This window comes from Lynx canadensis, chromosome A1, assembly GCF_007474595.2.
Source record: "Lynx canadensis isolate LIC74 chromosome A1, mLynCan4.pri.v2, whole genome shotgun sequence".
Taxonomy (NCBI): Eukaryota; Metazoa; Chordata; class Mammalia; order Carnivora; family Felidae; genus Lynx; species Lynx canadensis.
The window spans coordinates 170118009-170133811 of NC_044303.2; the positions used below are offsets into that span (position 1 = coordinate 170118009).

The following is a 15803-nucleotide window of genomic DNA, read 5'->3' on the forward strand; positions in this document are numbered from 1 at the left end:
TATTGGAGACGGCAGAGTCCTCAAACTCTGGCTCACTGAATGGCAGAGAAGTCACATCTACAGAACACTACCCTGTGGAACCTAATACAAATCTTGTCTCTACAGAGCCTGGAGAGTTATTCATGGGTAGTGGCTCACTTCAGGGCCTCCTCTACAGAACCACTAGAGTTAGGGATGATGGAGGAATTTTCTGATGGAAAAATCTCCAGTGCCAAGCTAGTGGAGCTTGGCACTGGAGAAAGCCAGGTATACTGCAAGCGCCTGCCTACCTGTATACCAAAACCAAGAAGCAAAACCCTTTTCTTCCTGCGATGTCTCTTCAGCGCCCTCTACTGACAAAGCTTCAGCACCTGCTGGCAAAGAAAAACTTACTTAAAAGGGCCCAGATCCATTTTCACGGTGCAGTCAAAAAGGGTGGATTTGGGATTGAGCAGCAATTAAACACTAACCCCCACGACCATTACTTCTTAGGCTCCACTCATAGATTTTGTAGCCAGCTGTCGTTGGCAGTCTCCTTTCCTTCACGTTTCATCAGGAAGTCACCAAAAGCAACAGAGGAAAAGAGGAGCCTGAACTTAATGAGAAGCCCCTTTCTCCTCTATTTCTACAGCTCCTCACCAAGTTGCCGTCCCAGACACGCCAGGCCCGGTTCCTCAAGGACAGGAAACTTGGGCACCAAAAAGGAAATGAGGAGAAAGCTTACACTCTGTGGAACGTGGGCTGCTGGCGTCTGAAGGCCTCAGAGGGCCTCACCTCCACCCAGGATGCCTGCCAGTTCACAAAAGCCGTCCGAGGTCTTCTCTCCGCCTGGGCTCAGGGAGGAGGGTGCGGGGCGGGCCCGTTGGGCGGCGCACTATGATTGGGCACCTGAGGCCCCGCCCCATCCCGGCGCGTCGAGAATGGGCGGGGCCAGCCGCCTGCTCTGCTCCAGGGCTGCGGGCGCGTATTGACCCAGCAGCCGCCTCGCCGCGGCAGTTTCCTCCTGCTCGTGGCGGACGTTGTAGGAGCGCCGAGTGGCGCTGGAGAACCGGCGCTTCGTTTCGCAGCTGCCGCCGCCATCTCCGCATTTACAGGGCGGGAAGGAGGGAGGGGACTTGCGGCTGCAGCTGGAGCGGGCTTCTCTCCGGGGACGCTCCTCTTCTTGCTCTCCTTTTCCTCCTCCGCGCGCCGCCGCCGCCCGCCCCCTGCGCCCTCCCCGCGCAGCCCGGGTCCGGGAGGGGAGAAGAAGGGGCGCCGGGGGGCGGGAGAGGCCGGCTGGCGGACGCGCGCTCGGAGGAAACTCCTGCCCGTTCCGTGCGTCCCCGCGCCCGGGGTGCACCCTGGCCCGGCCTCGGCGGCGGCGGTGGCGGCGGCAGCAGGAAGGCGCTCTGGCGGGGGCGGCGCCGCGGGGGCGGGTCTGGCCGTCCCGGCGCTAAGTTGTGGGGCCGGGCTCCTCCCGACCCGATTCTTTTACCCTGGGCTGCTCAGACGCAGCTCGGTGCTGTCTACCCCAGCTCCGCCGATCCCGCATCTCTTGGGTGAGGGGGACACGCCTGCCCTCGTCTAGAAAACTTTTCCTGCTGACTCGGTCGGGGCGGCGGTGGCAGGAAGTCCGGACAGCGACCTCTTCTCCTCCTGCCCTACGCGCCCTGCCGGGTGCCGGCGCCGAGCTCGAGATCAAGTTTGCGGGGGCCCCTTCCGGGCTGCAGGCGGGTCCCGCCTTAGGAGGGGACGCCCGACCCCAGGGAGGGCGGTGGGCCCGGGCGAAGGCCGAGGGCGCGTGGTGGCGCCGGAGACAAGGTGCGGAGTGCGGTCGGAATCCGCACCCACAGCCGAAAGCGCGGAGAGCAGGAGCCCGGGAGCAGAGAGCCTCCGGCGGCCGCTTGCAGGAGTCCACAGCCCTCCTCCTCCTTTGGTGAGGACAGTGTCCTAGCCCCGAGTGTATCGAGGAAAATGAAGTTAAGCCGGCAGTTCACCGTGTTCGGCAGCGCGATCTTCTGTGTGGTGATCTTCTCGCTCTACCTGATGCTGGACCGGGGTCACTTAGACTACCCCAAGAGCCCGCGCCGCGAGGGTTCTTTTCCTCAGGTAAGCACCGGCGTGGGGCTCCACGAGCGTAGGCGTGGGGGCCCGTGTTCCCGCTGTTTCGCGACCTCTTCCTCCCGCCGAGGTTCCGCGCCGGGGCAGGGCGAGGCCGAACTGGAGGAGGCTCCGAGCCTCCTACAGCCTCGGCTCTGCAGCGTTCGGACGACGGTGCCGGCGACCCGTGAGCCTCCTCCTCGCGGGCGCGCCGAGTTAACAAAGTGCCGGGCGGCATGCGGTGGCGGGATCGCGCTCCAGGGTAGTGGCCATGTTCCCGCACTCGCATTCGGGCCTGTTGGGGTGGCCTGGGGCACCTGCGGGTTGGGGAACCGACGCAGCGCCCGATTACCGCTCTTGGGCAGCCCCTCGGCACACACAGGGTTAAGCTGCACAGACCCCCCCCCCCCCCCCCGAGCGCCCCCAGTCGCCAAAATTGATCAGACAGACCCCATCTGGTCTGTTTTTTCACCCCACTGTCTCTCGAGAAATAAGCAAAAGTTTATTTCGTGTTGCAGACCTCTTAGATGTGAATCTGTAGGGTTGATTTTAGTGTCGTCATTCTTCAGCTATTACATAGGGTTTGTTTGGAGCAGACGTGGGAGCCCAGTAGGGAAGCGCGTGTTATACTCAAGCCGGAAGCTGTGGGGCGCTCAGTCCTGCGCCCAGTGGTCAAATTCTCCATCGAGTTGGGAAACCACCGGTCTTAAGTCTTTTATTTAAAGTTACTAAAAATAAGCAAACAGACAATCGGTTCTGTTTGTAAGGATACCGCGCCGCGTGTGCGATTTCAGTTTCAATTTCTTTGCCCCTGACCTGTGCAGTTAAGAAATTTTAGTAAAACTGGGTGTTGTGTATACTCTGTAATGAATGAACCTGAAGATCTCAAAGCCGTGACAAGCTGATCTAACTACTCGACCCAGGGATATTGAACAGGTTGACGAGGTTTTTTTGTTTTTTGTTTTTTGTTTTTCTTTTTTGACCATGTAAGTGCCAGAGAATATCCTTGCCATTTGTTCTTGTGTTATGCTAGGGCGAAAGGCTTGAATTTAATTAAAATTAAATTGTGAAAGTGAAAAAAGACCTCTTTGTGGATGCTGTCATCCATACAGAGCCCTCAAAATGTTTTGCAGGTGATAGGTATTAGAAATGCTGTTGCAAACATGTTTCAAAAAATTTAAAAGCTTCTTCTTAGGTAGTAAGCACTGTGGAGCATCTTTCAGTCTTCACTTCAGACTCTGTCCAGTGCCTGTTCATGAGACTGGATAAAAGTTATAAAAGGGGGTGGGGAGTTCACCCTGTGAAGCCATAGCAAAAGGAATTCTAAGCCTTGCTTAATATGTTGTATAATTTGGGGACTAAACTTGCTGTGATTTTTTTTTTCACCCCAGTAATCACATTGTCAGAATTTTCTCCATTACAGGAAAAATCATAAAAGCTGATATATTTCACTTAAGCTGTTATCTTGAATAATGTCCTTTGGCTTTGGCTTGATGATCACTTGGAAGTGATTTATGCAAACATCTGGGGCTGGGGTTTTCTGGCAACCTTGACATTTTACTGTTTCTAAAGAAGTGAGTGACTCATTCAGTTACTGGGAAATCTTCGGCAAAGTTAATTCCAATATTTTAATATCCAGCCTTAGTCCTCCTCAGGGGGCTGAAGTTCTGCATAGAGCAGAATGCATTTGATGGAAAGTGGCAGTGGTTGCTGGAAGAGAAGGCTCTTGTATGTATTCTGTTTTGTGTGCAAGGAAGAGGATTTGGAAGGTGGAGCTTTTTATACTTAAGGTTGCCGTTCTCAGATTTTCAGGACTGGATTTTCATTTCAGGAAGAAAGCACTTTTTACTGATTTGGTTTTGGAGAGCCACTGAATTCCCAAACAGGTGGACAGGATGAACACTCTGTAAGTCCAACTCTTGTATGTCTGACATCAACCTCTGTGTCTTACAGGATAAACTCGATCCCCAACGCTGGTAGATGAGGAACCTGAGGCACAGAGAGATTAACTTGCCCAAAGTCACACAACTAAAAGCTGAGATTTGAACAGGTGGCCTGTGGAGTCTAGGCTCTCAGCCACTTAATAGTATACTATCTCATAGTAGTTCTTTGCCTAATGTTTAGGCCTCAGTCTGCCTGCAGAAAAGGTCTGATGTGGAAGATAGAGCATGTTGCTCTGTGGTTCCTTAGCTTATGACTTTTTTTTTTTTAAAGGAACTTTCATTATGAAGCTCTAATGAATGTGCTCCTTTCTCTGAAACTTTAACGTTTGAGATTTATATCTCTCCCAAAATGTCTCGTTGCTCACTTTGCAGCTAAATATTGTAATGAAAACCATTATGCAGCACAGCATATAGTCTTTTGAGTTGCTTTTTTATTTTTTTTTCATTACTGCTAACTCCCATGTAAACCTTAATTTGATGAGAACACCAAACATAACAAAAGGAGCTTGCAATATATTATGTATCTTTGGTGAATTTGAAGCAAGCTAGTCTGTCACTGTGCATCATTTTTGGTGTCTAGTAGAATGATTTATCTATAAAGGGATTGATTTCCACTGAATTTTAGTTTAGGATTTAGGATTTTAGTTTCTTTTAGTCAGTGGGGAACCTTTAGTAATGTATATGGTCTCTTTGTAAGCAAGATATGTTTTAAAGCCATCCTAAATTGAGAGCAGTCTATTTGCTGTTGTTCTGGCTTCATCCGTTTTCCTTCCTCCTACAACTCTGTGTTTTCTACTACTTGGCCAGACTCTGGGGCAGAAGTAGGCCCAACTCAGGGTACTTTCATTTGTCCCACCCTGTGGCAGATGCCTGCCTCTGACATAGTCTTTGGAAGGCTTTCCCCTATGCTCCTGGGAGGAATTCCTTTGAGGATTGGAGGCAACAGGTGGTCTTATCTGTGTTAGCTTCTCTGTATATTTCAGGGTTAATAAATCTCAGCTAGAAAAATTAATTAAACTTACACTTCAGTTGAGAGGCTGGCCAGGGCTTAATGCCCTGAAAGATGCTTTGAGGTATTGCAAGAATTCTAGCAGCTGGAAAAGAGAGACTTGGTTAAGGTCTTCCTGAAATTCTTCATCACTTCTTATAAGCAGATTTAACAAGTTGCTTACTGTCTATCTTGTATGCAATAGGATGTCTTATTAATGTCTTATGTTTGGATCTGGAGAATTAAATTAATAATTCAGCTTTTGTATGACACATGATTTATCTTTAAATAACTAGTGTAGACTGTGACCATAGGTATTAATATTAACTCTTGGGAATCTCTTCAGAGATTGGGACTCTGATAGAAAATGTGAGAGTGAAGGTCAGACTTTATCTTTGCCCAAATAACAGTTATCAAGCAAGAAAGTGAGAATGTCTTTAAGATACTTGATTAAAAGACTTGGGAATGTGGAGGCTTTTATACCTTTGGATTTTTAACTCCTATTGTGAATAAACCCGTATAAAAATATGCTTAAATGCTCTACATCTCTAGTACCTTTTAAAGAGCCCAACATAGCTGATATTTAATAAAAGTTGCCTTTAATCTTCCAGTTATGTTTCTTGCTTTTAGAAATCTGCAAATCTTAAGAATGCTATGTAGAAAAATAGGGTGTGCCTTGCTTCTCCGTACTCTAGTGCAGAGAACCTCTCTCTAGGTTATAGCATTTGTTGCTAGGGCTTGTGCACTTGTGTATAAGGGATTTTGTTTCATTTAGGGGGCTGTAATCTTTGAGATCTGTGACTTTGGGGACGTGATGGAACTTTGACATTGGTGGCAAAAGGGCATTGAAGAGGAATGCAAGAACAGGAAAGCCCCTGGAGAGGCTGGTCTCCACCACCCCCTCTTAAGGTCAGCAGTTCTGCAGAACTCCTGCCCACCAGGTCTCACTAAGACCCAAGCTCACTTCCTGTACACCACCTGGGGCAAGAGTGCATCTGGTCTGAAGACTTAAGTCTATTATTTTTTTAATTGAATTGAATTTGTTGTTTCCAGATCAGCACTGCTCTCAGTGCCTAAACAAATACTTTTGTTTGGGAGATGTTGTAATCCTATTTATCAGAAAGGCATCTTCTCTGTGACTCATTAATTAGCTTTATGGGGTATCTGGGCTGAGGGCAAATTAACTAAAATTACCACTTTGTTGTTTTTGAGTCAGGTTTTTTTTTTGTTTGTTTTTTTTTTTTGTTGTTGTTGTTGTTTTTTTTGTGATAGGTGTTAAAACTTTGGTCTTTTTTAACAGACTGGAATAAGTGTTGAGATTTTTCCTGGAATTAGTAGTTCAGTAGCAGCCGTTTATCCCTTGCTTTATTCTTCGATCCCAGTGGTCCTAGTTTTCCCTTGTTGTTCCCTTGCTTCCAGAGAGACCTTTAGAAAGTGGGAGGATATTCAAAAGCATGGGATATGACCTCTGGATGCTGGATTGGAAGGGCCTTACTCGTGCTTTTGACCCCTTGTGTCTTGGTGGTCGAGTTCCAGGTAGCATTAGCTTTTACAGTGCAAGTAGAGCTAAAGAGAGGAGGAAGAACTCCCAAAGAGTGGGTTTTGCTTCTTTTTATAGTTGTGATTATTAGGTTGATCAGGAATGCAGATAGACTATTTTGGCTAAAGTGGGTTTCTGTTTCGGGTGTAAATTTCAAGCCAGGCTGCTAATTTTAAGGTTGAAACCATGTTTAGGTTCAAACAAATTTGAGGGGTGATTATACTGGTGACCTAGGGCTTGAGTATTGGTATATTTGTCTTGTGATGGGTAATAAATAATCTGATTTGAATGAAATGAGTCTCTCAAGGGTACAACGTAACTTTTGTGAAATAGTGTATTTAATGTCATGTTATTTGTACTGTTAGGCAGACAAGCACATAGTTGGTATCCAGTAAATATTTTATGTTGTGTTTGTAAGTCTAACATACTGTTTTCTAAATAAAAGGTCACCTTTGAAGTACTTCAGCCGAAAACTCCCATGCCTTTTCTATTCTGTGCATTGTAGGATGCTTTGCAGCATCCCTGGCATCCATCCAGTAGAAACCAGAAACACCTTTCTTCTTGCCCCAGTTGTAGCCACCAAAAATGTCTACAGACACTGCTAAATCTCCTCTGGGGGAAGAAATCAACACTGTTGAAAATCACTTGGCCAAAGGCCTGTTCTTTATACCCTTTGCACTTTGTTAGCATTTTGCTTTTTAGGAAGGAAAGATCAGAAGACTTAGCTCTAATTCTCAAAAGGAGAAGTAGCATTTTTTTTAATATGAAATGAATCCTTTCTCTGGATGCCGAAAATTCACTTACATTTTTAGGATTCTAAATTGCAGTATGTTACTGAAAACACAAGCGTAGATATTATGTTCACATGCAAGTTAAAGAAAAAGTGGAAGATTATTGTAATGAAACTTCCTTTTTTTTTAATTGAATAGACTTGTGCTGAGAAAAATGTTATGGCAGGTGATAGTAAATAAATCATCTTTTACTTTCTGTAGGTTGAATTAGAGGTTAAAAGTAGTCTAGGTATATTCCCCTTGTCTTTTTGCCTAGGAAGGTAAGATACATTGATTAGTAACAAGGTAGTATAAAAATCATACTCAAACATAATTTGAGATGTGTGAAGTTTTCTCAGGCAAGCTATTTACTTTCTAAAGTGCATTTGTTTTATTTATGTTAATTTTGATGATTCTAGTTACTGCATTTGCTATTTCTTCTGGAAGAAAACCAGGAAGTGGATAGAGACTTCCCTCTTGTTCATTTCATTTTGTTTTAAGTAGGTTTCTTTTAAAGGAAGGACGATGGAAGTGGGGTAGGGAAATAATGAAGTTCTTGGCAGTTATTCCTTTCCTTTTGTGCCCCCAGATGTCTGGTCTTGAATTCAGTCTAAGTCAGCTAACTGTGGCCAAATCTGACCCACCACCTGTTTTTTGTAGGGCCATAAGCTAAGAATGGTTCTTATGTTTTCAGGTGGTTAAATATTTCGTGACATAGCCACACTCGTTTTGCTACAAATCATCTCTGGCTGCTTCTGTACTACAGAGCTGAGTAGTTGCCACAGTAACTCTCTGGCCCAAAAAGCCTAAAATATTTCTTCTCTGGCCCCTTACTGAAGAAGTTTGCCAACCCCAGGTGTAACCTGTGTTTTTCTATTATTAACGTTAGAGGCAAATAGTATGGTTAGATCTGTTGAAGCAGAGGTGTATGTTGAAAATAAAATTCTTGTTCTTGTCACCTGGTTATTAGATAAACTTAGTGAAACTTAGTTTGTGTTTTCAGAGTGTGGTTTAAAACTGGTGTTATATACATGTTTCACGGATTTCCAAGTATCCTTGGGGAACTTCTGTGCTGGAGCATGGACATGCTTGACATGTTTAATTTGTTTCCCTTCTATCACTTGCAGATTTCTCACTACAGGACTGCTCTGGGATGGAGGGTTCTGGGGCATGAACTGCAAAATTGATCCATAGTCTCCAGATCGAAAACCATGACTTTATTGTATTTTAGATGTACTATAATTCACAGATAGGCTGAATTCTGAGCCTAATCAGACTGCTCCGGTTAGTTAGTATTGTGGAGGGAGAGCATAGGTCCGGGCATCTTCTTCATAAACTGTAGATCTAGGATGGAACTTGGCAGACCTCTCTGAGACCCTGAAGGCTACTCACCTCGGAGGCAGAGAACTACCAGCATGTCTGCACGGGCACCAGACTGCTGCTCTTCCAAGAGTAATTAATTCCTGCTAATTTTGATCCTTCTTCATGCTTCTTGAAGGTTATGTGTGGCTTTCTTCATTCCTTTTGGCACAGGCCACCATCCCATTTGTGTCCTCAGAGATTGAACTGTCATCGTTAAATTGCAGTACACTTAGTCTGAACAAAATGAGCGTAATGAACCTAACTGGTGTTGCAATTTTTAAGTATTTCCCCCCCTATTTTTAAATGAATGCATTTGTGCATTGTTCACATGCATCTGGATTTCTCACTGGCTTCCTTTGCAGGCAGTCGGTCACCTTTGGGAGTCAAGAGAAATGAAATTCCTTTTCCAAAGGCAGAGCAGGCCTCAGATGTGACCTTTTCCCACCAGTCAGCCTCCTTGTCCTGAATGAGGAGTCTTGAGAGCAGGGAAATTTGCCAGTGATTGATTGATTGATTGATTGATTGATTGTTCTTTGTAAACACATGTTTTTTTCTAGGACGGATGGTGTTTTGTGATGGGAAGCACTCCTCCTCATTAAGGCAAGGCTGTACTTTGGGGCTGAAGATAGACTTTGTAGCAATTCGCCCCTGCTCCTTCATATGGAAGAAAGTGGGACTTGTGGGTCCTGGCCTTTGTGGTAACATTTTTACCTGTGGAACATTAGCAGATAGAAGCCAGAGAATATGACTTACTCTCACATTTATTTTCTCCATAAAAAAGTCCTGGATCTGTATTTTGAGAGTCTATGGAGATAGTCATTCTTTTAATAGTCACGAACACCCCTAGAAAAGTCATAATAGGAAGTCAGGCAAGAATTTTAGAGTAGGGAGGATCCTTCCAGATCAGGTAGTTTAGTCTTTGATTTTTCAGATAAGAACACTGAGACACATAAAGTTAACTTCATCAGTTTGCCCTGGGTCCTGTAACCAGTCATAGCATACCTGGAATATGCATCCTGGCCTATAATTCAGTGCTTGTTGCTGTACTTTACTCAGCATATATTTGAGAATTACCTTAGAGGTTACTAGATAATGTTACTTGCTTTGCGAGAGCATTTTAGTTATTTGAAGCAACGCAACTGCCGTTTGTGAAACAATTAGAGACAGCTGAATGCTATTTATTCATCACAAGAGTTAATTTTTAAAAGAACGGTGCCTGGCACATAGTAAATATTCAGTAAATGCTAGTTATTACCAATGAACACAGATTTATGGAGTACCTATCATGTACCAGGCACTGTGCAGGGGTTCTTGGGACACAGGACCTAAGAATACAGTAAGAGTCCATGATCTTAATTCTTATTCTTGGTTTAAGGGCAGAGGCCTTAAAGGGAATTCAGCACTTAAGCCAGGTAACAACAGCCTGGCTCAAGTTGACCAAAGGACCTGGGACAAAAGACAGGCTTTTCTGACTGGGTAGGACTCTGAAGAGAGAAAGAACATTCCTAGTGTGGAGTACAGAGCTTCTGAAGGCTTGTGGTAATGAAAGAGCCTTGCACCATGAGAAGAGGTGAGGAGATTGGTTTGATTTAAGATCTTTGGTGCTTGTAAAGAGTAACTGGGAAAACATGATAGGTAGCATGGTATCAGATCGTGAATTGCCCTGAGAGCCAGCCTGGAAAGTTACAGGACTCAAATGGTAGTGAACCATTGAAAGTTACGGAGTATGTCAGGAAAAGCCATGTTGGAGAATTAATTTCATAGAAAATTTTAGACCTGGAAGGGAGCTAAGAGTTTTCAATCTAGATTATTCTGGTAGCAGTGTGTAGGAAGACTCAGAAGCAGGAAGGCAGCTGAGAATCTGTTTGAGGTAATACAGACATAAGGCACTAAATCCCTATATGTACCAGTTATTGAAATGGCTAGAATCAAGAGGAAAACGTGTGCAGACATTTTGTGAAAAGAAGCCTCAGGGCTTTCTAACAGATTTTTATCAAGGGTAACGATGGGTGTGGCTTGAGTGAAAAATTTTCCCACTTCTTTCCTTTAGGGCGTTTGGAGAATTAGCTAAAACTGTTTGCAGAAAGGGATAGTTTGGAAGATAACCCGGTTTGGGAAACCAACCTCAGGTTCATGTATGATGAGGTGGATGTTAGTGGAGTAGCCACGGGGGCTGGGGTGCCCAAGTGAGAGATGAGGGAAGGGAGATGCTGATCTGGTAGTCATCAGCAAAGTCGGAGTGGATGAGCTCACTCTGGACTGTGCTCTGTGAGAAGAGAGCAGACAGCCAAGGAACATTTCTTATAGCCAAAGCTATGCTTCTCATATTGAGATTATTGTGTAGCAGATGCTAATATAATGAAGCAGCTTGTATTCAAATTGTCAGAAACCAGCTCATTGATCAGCATACCTAAGAAAAGATAAGACTGTCCTAAGGAAGGATTTCAAAGGAGCATTTCAATAGGAAACTAAAAAAGACCCTTCTCATTTTGGGCCCAAATTATGGAGCTAAAGGATTTTTTTTTCCCCTAGGTTATAAGAACAGAAAATAGGTAATTCTCTCTTTCTCTGTCTCTTTCTTTCTGTGTGTGTGTGTGTGTGTGTGTGTGTGTGTGTGTGTGTGAGAGAGAGAGAGGGAGAGAGGGAGAGAGGGAGAGATGGGTTTATTAAAGATCAAAAACCAACACTTAAAATAGGGACTTCATAGCTTACGGTTGTTTTTAAGGTCAGACAGATTTCTGAGTACCCCCATACTGCCTCTTGTTGATAGTAAAGAAGAGCCCTTCCTTTTTGATGAGTGGCTGACCACACCCTCCCCCCAAACTGAAGAAATTATAACTGTCTTTGACTCAAGGCCAACTTTTCAAAATTTGTAGTGTCCAGTGACAACACTTGAGATACAAGGTATTTCTTAGAATTTCAGGGAGAAGATCTAACCAATGATTGTTTGTAAGAAAGAAAAAAAGATTTGAGAAGAACCCAAGGAATTTGTATCCTTAATTCATCTTTATAGCTGACTGTGTGGTACTTAGAAATTTGTTTTCATTACATTTTTATATATCATACTGTGCCTTACTATTGCATTTGTTCCTTCTGTGGTATTTACCACGCCCCACCTTGCCCTTACAGATCGATTGGTTCAGATGGACTTCTACAAAGTCTGTAGGAAAGGATTTGTAAAGCTTTAGAATCTTTGCTGCTTGTACAGAAGAGTTAGGAAATTCAGAATTTATGATAATTCAGATGGGACTTGGTTAAATACTTACCTTTCCCTGGTCAGTAAGGAATAAAATGGGCTTATTCAGTAGATGATTAGTATAAATAAGATTGGAGCCAGGCTGATTATCTACTTAAAACAAGTCTTCAGAGACCCCCAATACTATTTCTGTACAAAAAACTATCTTAGTCATGTCAGTCGCGTTTGTTTTAATAGGCTAACACTGTTTAAGTTGATTTGTATTTTCTACTACAATTCTTCTCTTTTTACATTGAAATTATGTTTCTGAAAATTACTTGGGTAAACATGTCTACGGAACTTTTATCATCAGATCCTAGCATACAACATATGCCATTCATCCATGCACAATGAGTTTAGGTGGTATGTAAATAGTACATAATGACAACCCTTGTGCATAAAGACAGGCCTATCTCCAAAAATACAAGACAGAGTAGCAACATCGACCAGCAGTCATTGACCAGGTGATATATGACAGCTGACCCTGGTTCCTTGGGATTTGTTGCTGTCTGAAAGTATATCCCGTGAACTTTCATTCATGTTCTTGGGTGGGATACACTGTTGACATTATCTCAGAGTGCTATGTATAAGAATAGAAATACATTAAAAATATGTTGTAGAAATAAAACCAGTGTGGTTTTCAAAAAGATATTTTGCAAAAAAATGTAAAGAAAGGTAATGTTCCACAGAACAGTTTGGGAAGTAATGAATTAAAGGAGGTATTCTATTCGTCAACACCTAATTTGCTTAGCACCACTTTATTTCCAGTCATTAAATGTATCTGAAAGTTATAAAACTGCATTGCATGAAAATATTTTACAGTGTAAACACACTGTGCTACTTACAAGCCCTTGTTCTAATCATCATATTGAAGAAGATACCCATTTTGCAGAATCTCGCTTTATATAATAGCTTCATGTCTAAAATGTTGTCTTAACAGGAGGTGGTTTCTTTGCAGCTGCATTGGGGTGGTGTGGATGGGGGCCATATAGTTCTAATCTCAATATACATCTGGAAACTCATGGAGGGGGGAGGGATGGGACTGTGTCCTGGAGCCTGGAGAAAGCGCCAGCAACCGGAGTCCTGATCCCATTTTTGGAGGTGGCAAAAGGATGGGTGTTCACAGACGATGGGGGTTCACGAAGAGTGGGAAAAACCGGTGTGGCCTGTTGTTAATTCTAGGTCTGGACTGGAAGGCACAGTGATTCCGGCAGCTGCAGAGTCCCAAGGGTACCCTCCTGGGGCAAAGCATGGTGAGCTTGAAGTCCCAGCTCTTCCCTTTACAGTCACCTGCACGCTTGTTGTCTACCTGCATCTGAGTAGCCTCTATTAACGTCATACCCAGGCACGCGTGAGATTTGTGAATAATGATTTGCCAAGGCAAAACCCGATGCTCCTGTGTTTTGGCAAGGTTTTACTTAATTAAGTGTTCTTTGTGCTCACCTGGTGAGTGCATTTATTTCTTTGAGTGGACGAGTGGAAGCACAAAGACCATAATACCTTGGAAGAGATTCAGGCATGATAAGCTTCAGGTCTGGAAAACACCATTAAAAGGTCATTTGTCACTGTGGTTTGTGGCTTGTAACAACTTGGTAGAGTTACATGTACAAATACGGTCCCTGCCTCAGTTCATGCCTTTTTGGGCCTCAGTACTATACATCTTAAGATGGGAAGTGGTCACTTGAGGGGTTTCTTGTCATTTTATGAAACCCAAATGCCCTCCTGTTAAGTACCTGAGATCTGACTAAATATAAATAGCAGGGTTTTCTGTGTAGCTGAATGGCGGCTGACTGACCTGGAACTACTGCGGTAACAGTGACACCCTGCTGCAAATACAGACTCTCTTTTTACCAAATCTCTGTTTTTATATTTAGTTTTAATACAGCGGCTCTTAACTGGGGATGTGTGAGAATTGCCTGGTGAGCCTTCTACAATTATTAAAGGCAGATCTGTGCTCTCTGTCTAGGTAATCCCCATTCTTATATCCATTGCTTTAAATTCATATTCACACTGACCACTCAGGTTTGTGTATTTTCCTGACTTTCAGATTTTGTTGTCACCCTCATACCACCACTATTCGAATACCACATTAGACACCATTAGACCACTTTCTAATGGTTCCAGAAGAGAACCTTTGCCCCCCCCCCCATTCCTTCCCCAGGACTCACTCCTTACTTCCCTAAAATGCCATCCGTTATTTTCCCAGTTGCCTCAGCAAAAGAAACAAACAAAAAACCCCCCAAAAGGCTATGTTTCTTCTTTTCCTGTCACTCCCTTCCCTAACTTCCTCTGTCTTGTCAAATCCTTCCTCTTTCCTCTGCCTCCCCTGCCTTGGTCCAAGCCACCTTGGTGTTTGGTGTTTATCCCGATTGCCCCTCCACAGCTCCAGAATAGCTTTAAAAACACTTTTTCTTCATTGATCCTACAACTGTCTAAGATGAAGATGTTGATGTTTCTTTCCTGGAAAAGTATTTTTAACTATAAAGTCTTTTCCTACATCTTTTGTTCAAATGGTCTTGTGAGACCAAAAGGAGCCCCTCGGAAAGAGGTTGTGCAGTCACATGGTGTCACCTTTCATTCCTCCATTGCATGGGCTCTGGGTTGCTGGGGCTCACAGCGCTCCAACTCTTCTGATGGGGATTTGGATGGACTTCCTCTAGTAGGGACTGCAAGTGGGAAGACACTTTCTAAGCTTTATATAGGGTCAGCTCTTTACCAGGTGTATTTGTTTCCTATAGTTTCTGTAACAAACTTAGTGGCTTAAAACAAGAAAAATGTATTGCCTTCCAGTTCTGGAGGTCAGAAGTTTGAAATGGCTCTTAGTGGACTAAAATCAAGACGTTGAGAGGGCTGCGTCTCTTCTTTGGGCTTTAGGGGAGAATCCATTGCCACATCTTTTCCAGCTTCTAGAGGCTGTCTGCATTTCTTGGCTCAAGGCCCCCTTCCAGTATGGCATCACTCTAACCTCCTCTTCATCTTTAGATCTCCTTTGACTCTGCCTCCCACCTCCTTTTTTTCCTTTGTAAGGACCCCTGTGATTTAATTGGGCCTATCCAAATATTCTGGGACAGTTTTCCCCATCTCAGAATCCTTAAGTTACTCAAATCAACAGAGTCTTTTACCATTGTTAAGTAACAGATTCACAGGTTTCAGGGATTAGAACATGGACATCATTGGGGTGGCCATTATTCTGCCTACCACACCAAGCATCATTTAAACTGATTTATACATTCTAATTTAGCACTCATAACCACCCTATGGGTGATGTATTATCTCTATTTTACAGATGAGGAAACTGAGGCACAGAGAAGTTATGTAACTTGCCCAAGGTTACCCTGGGGTAGTGGAGCCAGAGTTTAAATTTGACTGGGCTTTATATTTTGTTTTATTTTATTTTCCAGCTTTATTGAGATATAGTTGATGTATAACATTGTATAAGTTTAAGGTGTACAATATGTTGATTTGATGCACTTACATGGATATTATAAAATGGATATTACCATAGTGTTAACTAACACCTCCGTCATGTCATATAAATACTATTTATTTCTTAAGGTGAGAACATTTAAGATTTATTCTCTTAGCAACTTTATGTAATACAGTATTAACTATAATCATGCTATATATTACAGTCTCAGAACTTATGATTAGAAGTTTTTTTGCTTAGTTTTGTTGTTTTTGTTTTTTATAAGTGGAAGTTTATACCCTTTGATCAACATCTCTCCATTCTGCCTCCCAGCCTCTACTGTTCTAGTATTTTTTTTGAGTTCACCTTTTTTAGATTCCCCATGCAAGTGCTATCATATAGTATGTGACTTTTTCTGTCTGACTTATTTCACTTAACATTTCCTCAAGATCCATCTATGTTGTCACAAATGGAAGGTTTCCTTTTTCTGTCGCTGAATAA

At 43.5% G+C, this 15803-nt stretch overlaps 2 protein-coding genes across 2 annotated transcripts in view; one reads left to right on the forward strand and one right to left on the reverse strand.

The window, feature by feature from the left end:
* LOC115520482 (translation initiation factor IF-2-like) overlaps nt 1-1510 on the reverse strand; it is a 187781-nt gene extending 186271 nt beyond the window's left edge. Inside the window, exons 1-2 of the mRNA XM_030324923.1 lie at nt 1470-1510; nt 373-1432 (exon numbers count right to left, since the gene is read on the reverse strand). Of these exons, the coding sequence (XP_030180783.1) occupies nt 814-1432; nt 1470-1510 (660 nt within the window). The 3' untranslated portion in view covers nt 373-813. The remainder of the gene's footprint in view (nt 1-372; nt 1433-1469) is intronic.
* MAN2A1 (mannosidase alpha class 2A member 1) overlaps nt 1382-15803 on the forward strand; it is a 167052-nt gene continuing 152630 nt past the window's right edge. The window contains exon 1 of the mRNA XM_030326180.1: nt 1382-2067. Within this exon, the coding sequence (XP_030182040.1) occupies nt 1933-2067 (135 nt within the window). The 5' untranslated portion in view covers nt 1382-1932. The remainder of the gene's footprint in view (nt 2068-15803) is intronic.